We start from the raw sequence: 5,000 nt of genomic DNA on the forward strand, positions 1-5,000 counted from the left end.
CACACACACACACACACACCAAAAAAAGAGTTAATCCCATGCAGAAGTATGAAATGCTTGGTTGGTTGCAAATTCAGAGAACTATTCAGAGAGCTATCACATAGTAATATTGTAGTCAATTATAAGATATACAATTTAATAAAATCAAATTATCAGTGTGATTAAAAAGATATGCAATTTCACTAGTTGCAACTGGATTATTAACCTGGAGATTATGCAAAGAAATCTGGACAGTCTTACCTCCAACCCTGTGGAACTTTTGAAAAAGCACCGCAGATCACAGATGCAATCAACTGACCCCCAGTGATGAAGATATTGTTTGTTACAGTGATGCGCCCGCGAAGATCGGCAGGGGATGATTCACTCAGGTATACTGGCACTGACATTGAAGCCATACCTGCATATATATTAAGACAGTTAATTAAGAGCAAAAACAATGCATGTGTATGTATATATGCTTGTGTGTGTGTGAATAAGCATACACATGTACATGTAAATATATATACAAGTATATGCATATGTATATTCATATGTATATGTATTTCTCTTTGCTTCATTCCATTGATCTGCCTTACCTATTCCTAATCCAACAATTATTCTTCCAATTAGTAGTGTCACCTTTTCTGGAGCAGCTCCCATTACCACTGCTCCAACAGTGAACACTACACTTGCAACAAGAATCACTGGTCGCCGTCCAAACCGATCTAAATAAAAATAAAATTTACAGTTAACATTACATCTTCAATCACTGATCCATTCATTCATTCTCTTTCCCTCTTTTAATAGCTAACTGGATCATCTAAACTCTGTGACTCAAATTGAATGAATTCCATTCTACACTGATCTTAGTCCCTTAGCCTCTCCTTTTGCATATTTGCTAAAGAGTTAAGCATATTTGACAATATCTATGTTGATTCTGGATCTTACACAACTGGAATATCACTAAGTCCCTTTCTCTGATGTCATCAAGGGTTCCTGCATGCTTGTAAGATTCACATTTGGCACAGCAGCTTAGCAAACTTTAAGGTGATTTCTGCCAAAAATATTTATCAGGATTAATTCATTTTCTTGATGGGTATTACCAAATGATACTAAAGGAAAGATTTTAGCATAATGAAAATAATACTTCATTCTCTTTACATTACCTAAGGGCAAATTTTTGTTTTTGATATCAGAAAAAGTACACTAATTGTCATTTTTATATCCATACAAAAAAGCAAAGCATCAAACCTGAAGTTAACACTCACATATCAGGCAGATGATACTATTAGTTTTTTCCCAGCTCATACAGATCATAAAACTTAGAAGTGTGGGTGCATGCTTCATGCTCAGGTAATGTGAACTATATGTGGTTAATTTGGTTCAGTGCTAAATGTTTGCATGCCTTATCTCTTCCAGCTGTCACAACTAGTAAGCCTGGGACAAAAAAGAAGCAGTTAACCATAAGCCCCCTCTGCCAGTAAGTAGCTTCTCCATCATCAAGACTTTTTTCTGCAGTGATTCTTTGAGGCTATCCACCTCAGTTTATGAGTAAATTGAGGATCTTAAAGCATCAGCAAGCCATTGTGATATGGAGCCATAACCCACTAGCAAGTGGTTTCTGGGATCTGAGAACTGCCATCCACTTATCTTTGGGCCAATGCCAAGAGACTGGTAGAGGTGGGCTATCTGGGTGGCAGTACGGAATATATGCTATTTGTGGGATGACTAACTGCTACTGCCAGTACTTAGATTAGACTTCACTGGTTAAAATTGTAAGAAAGGACACCATCCTTAAGGATAACCATGGTCATTCCCACCAAACCAGCCTTTACCAGGAAGAGGTACCTCCAGTCAATGAGAATATAATGGTATTAAGCACTCTCTTACTGCCATATCTGCTCCTGATATGATAAAAAGATGTTCCATGCCAAACTTGTTTCCATGGCAGTATCACAGTATCCATCTATGATTACAACATGGCTTTTGGTCTCCATGGTTTGGGAGCTGATACCAATAGTGAAAATAGCCTCTTCTCCAGAATTTGGAGGTTCCAGAGATTTAGGAATGCTAATACCTAGTACAATTAGCACTGTAAATTGGTACCTGCTGAAGCTAGTAAAGTGATGCACTCAATGTAGCCACCCAAAAAAAATACATCTTTGAATGGCTTTCTGGAGTGGGGAGTTTTGTGGTCATGGGGACCCTCCAGATTCAATTCAGAACTTCTCATCTGACCTGTGACAAACCCAAAGTGTTTGTCCTGAATATATTGAGAGGAGAAATGTGCTCAGAAGTTTCCTATGTCTATGTCTGATCAATTTAGAGTGATTAACAGCCTAATGGACACAACAGTGCTGAGGAACATTATCAAATGAGATTTGCCCAGAGACAGCTCAAAATCTTTTGGTGAGCACCTGTGAACTTTGTCTCTCGAGAGACCAGAGACCATAGATGCATTCTATACAGCTCAGCTAGCTGGAGATTATGAATTACATTACTTTCTAATGCATAAGACTCAGACATTGTATAGGAGGGACTAGGAACAACACTTTGGAATATTACTAAGGTTGAAGAATAGTATTTACCAAATTACCTTCTCCTTTCCACTCAAGAAAAACTGAATGCCAAACCATCTTCACAGGTGGTTGCAGTTTCCTTATCAATTCCCCAAATTATGTCTGGTCCTTAGGTGGTATAAGAGTTGTGGGATGACTTTTTCAAGCAGGTCTTTCAAGTTGGGTTGCTCAACTCAGCAAAGATTCTTCTATACTGACTGAGATTTGGGAGGTAATCTCCAAGGAAAAGTGGGCATATACAGTATCAATTCTAAACTGCTGAATTCAGGAGTAGGTGCTAACCTGGCTGCCATGCAGCAGTCTGGTACCCTTCCAGACTCCTGCTGAAGGGCATGGTCACCCCTCTGAAAGGCAAAAGGGGATTGCTATACTGTTAGCAATCACCAATAACATAACTGTAGATGACCATTGTGAGATTGTAACCTTCACTTATATTAAAAAGGCACTCAGCTCTGGGATATCCTGAGACTCAAAGGAATTCTGACAAATATTACAAGATATATAGTATGCCCATCTACTGGTACCAAAAGTATATGTAAGGGTGGTGGAGGAATGTCAAGCTTACTTCTTGTGTATCCAGGAGCCTCCAACAGTTTTCAATGTTTATTTGGACTAGCTACTATCATCCAAAGATGCTGTCATGCAAAGTCATTGTGTGACATTTGTTTATAGTAAGGTCAATGACCTTGACCATGCCAGTAATGGTGTTATCTTGTCTGAGTCTCTGGAGGTACTTGTGGCAGCTCCTAATACATCTAGTAGAGTGGGAAGCCCTTGTCCTTAGAGATCTCCTGATCAAGCCCAAGATCCAGCATTTTCAGGGCCTGCTAAGTAAGCCTACTCAGTCAGTAAAAGTCCTCATCCCAGACTTCAAAGTAACTAAGAGTTTTATATACAATGATAGGGTTTTATGACTCTGGGCTGTAAGACCAGGATTAGCCTGATGCAAGGATTCTCTTGAAAAAATCAGATGTTGGTATCTGTACAGATGAAACAAGCTACATATCTTTAGGGTCCTAATATTACAAGTTTTTCTATACAGCAGAAAAATATGAAAAATTTCCTGTATTTCAACAGTATCACTTTGACATATCTGAAATGGTATTGGTTGATTGGGTATAATCAAATAAAAGACAAATAAATAACATGAATTATTCTCAGCATACATCAATTTATGAATCCACTTTTCCTTGAAATTCTATGCCTATAGCTATGATATCTTTACTATGTTGTGTCAATTTCCCTTGGTGCAGTAAGTGCATGCATATATTGCTTAAGGACCAAGTTTATGGGACTAAAAGTTTGAATAAATATAATGAGAAAATTATGATCATGGTAAATTAATAACAAGGCCAGAAGAGATGTTTCATCTGATAATGAAAAATGAAATAATCTAAAGCATTAGAAAGGTCTTTATCAGGCAGTGCAAAAAGGTGGGTTAACAATTGTTCAACAGACCAAAGGCAGATCAGATATAGTTGGATCAGCAGTAGTTGATCCGACTTTAGTTGGTTAAACAACAGAATACTGAAGTATAGTACATCAAAATTAAATCTACTCTTGGGAGCATAACCTGTTCATGGTATAACTTACACTTTCTATTACTCTGAATTTAACATCCATTTCTACAATGTCAGTACTGATGGGTGTGGACATTAGTTGTTGTCATCAAGAGCTCATATCAACAAGACCTGGTCTCTCAAAACTTTTTCAGCAAAAGGGCTTATGCCACTGCGAGTTTTTGTCAATTCACACTGAAATTAAATAATAAAAATTGCCACCATCTTTCTTTCCATTATAAACCATATAAAATGCAAGCATGAAATAAAAAATGATTGGGACATGAAATAATTATTTCCAACTCTTCAAATTATGCAACTGACAAAATCTACGATCTTTTCGACATTTCATATTTTGCACATGATATTCTATGAATAGGAATTCAGTTTACAAGTATGTAAATACAAATTGGAGTATTTATCAATAACTGCATAAAGCTGTGTCCAGAAAAAAAATCCTTTAAAAAAAATTACCTATCTTCATGCCTTTACTGATTATAGCAATGTAATTGTATTTTGTCTCTAGGATGGAACAAATTTAATTACATTAAATACTGTTTTAAAGTAATGACACCAACATTTTAATAAAAAGACATTTCAATTCCACAATCCACAGTTCTTACATTGCTAATTACCCTATCTTTGTGTACAGCCCTTTTTACTTGTGACTGATATTCACTACTGATAAACAGAAAGTATACCATCAGAAAGCAATTGGGAGTTCATGAATAAAAAACAACATAATCACTACAGCTCCATTACTTGTTCCTCATTACAAGTGATTCACATCATGGCTGGATTCCTATTAGAAAAATAAATATAATATGAATAGAAGGATGTGGAAGGTATGGGTGCAATAGCTGTGAACTAATTTAGAGATACA

The 5,000-nt window shown here is 36.7% G+C and overlaps 1 protein-coding gene across 5 annotated transcripts in view; it reads right to left on the bottom strand.

Moving 5' to 3' along the window:
- Nucleotides 1–5,000, bottom strand: part of LOC113811582 (proton myo-inositol cotransporter) — a 25,852-nt gene that overhangs the window by 9,468 nt on the left and 11,384 nt on the right. For all 5 annotated transcript variants that reach the window (XM_070127857.1, XM_070127861.1, XM_070127859.1 and 2 more), the window contains exons 4-5: nucleotides 576–704; nucleotides 241–397 (exon numbers count right to left, since the gene is read on the bottom strand). In XM_070127857.1, the coding sequence (XP_069983958.1) occupies nucleotides 241–397; nucleotides 576–704 (286 nt within the window). The remainder of the gene's footprint in view (nucleotides 1–240; nucleotides 398–575; nucleotides 705–5,000) is intronic.

This window comes from Penaeus vannamei, chromosome 12 (genome assembly GCF_042767895.1).
Source record: "Penaeus vannamei isolate JL-2024 chromosome 12, ASM4276789v1, whole genome shotgun sequence".
Taxonomy (NCBI): domain Eukaryota; kingdom Metazoa; phylum Arthropoda; class Malacostraca; order Decapoda; family Penaeidae; genus Penaeus; species Penaeus vannamei.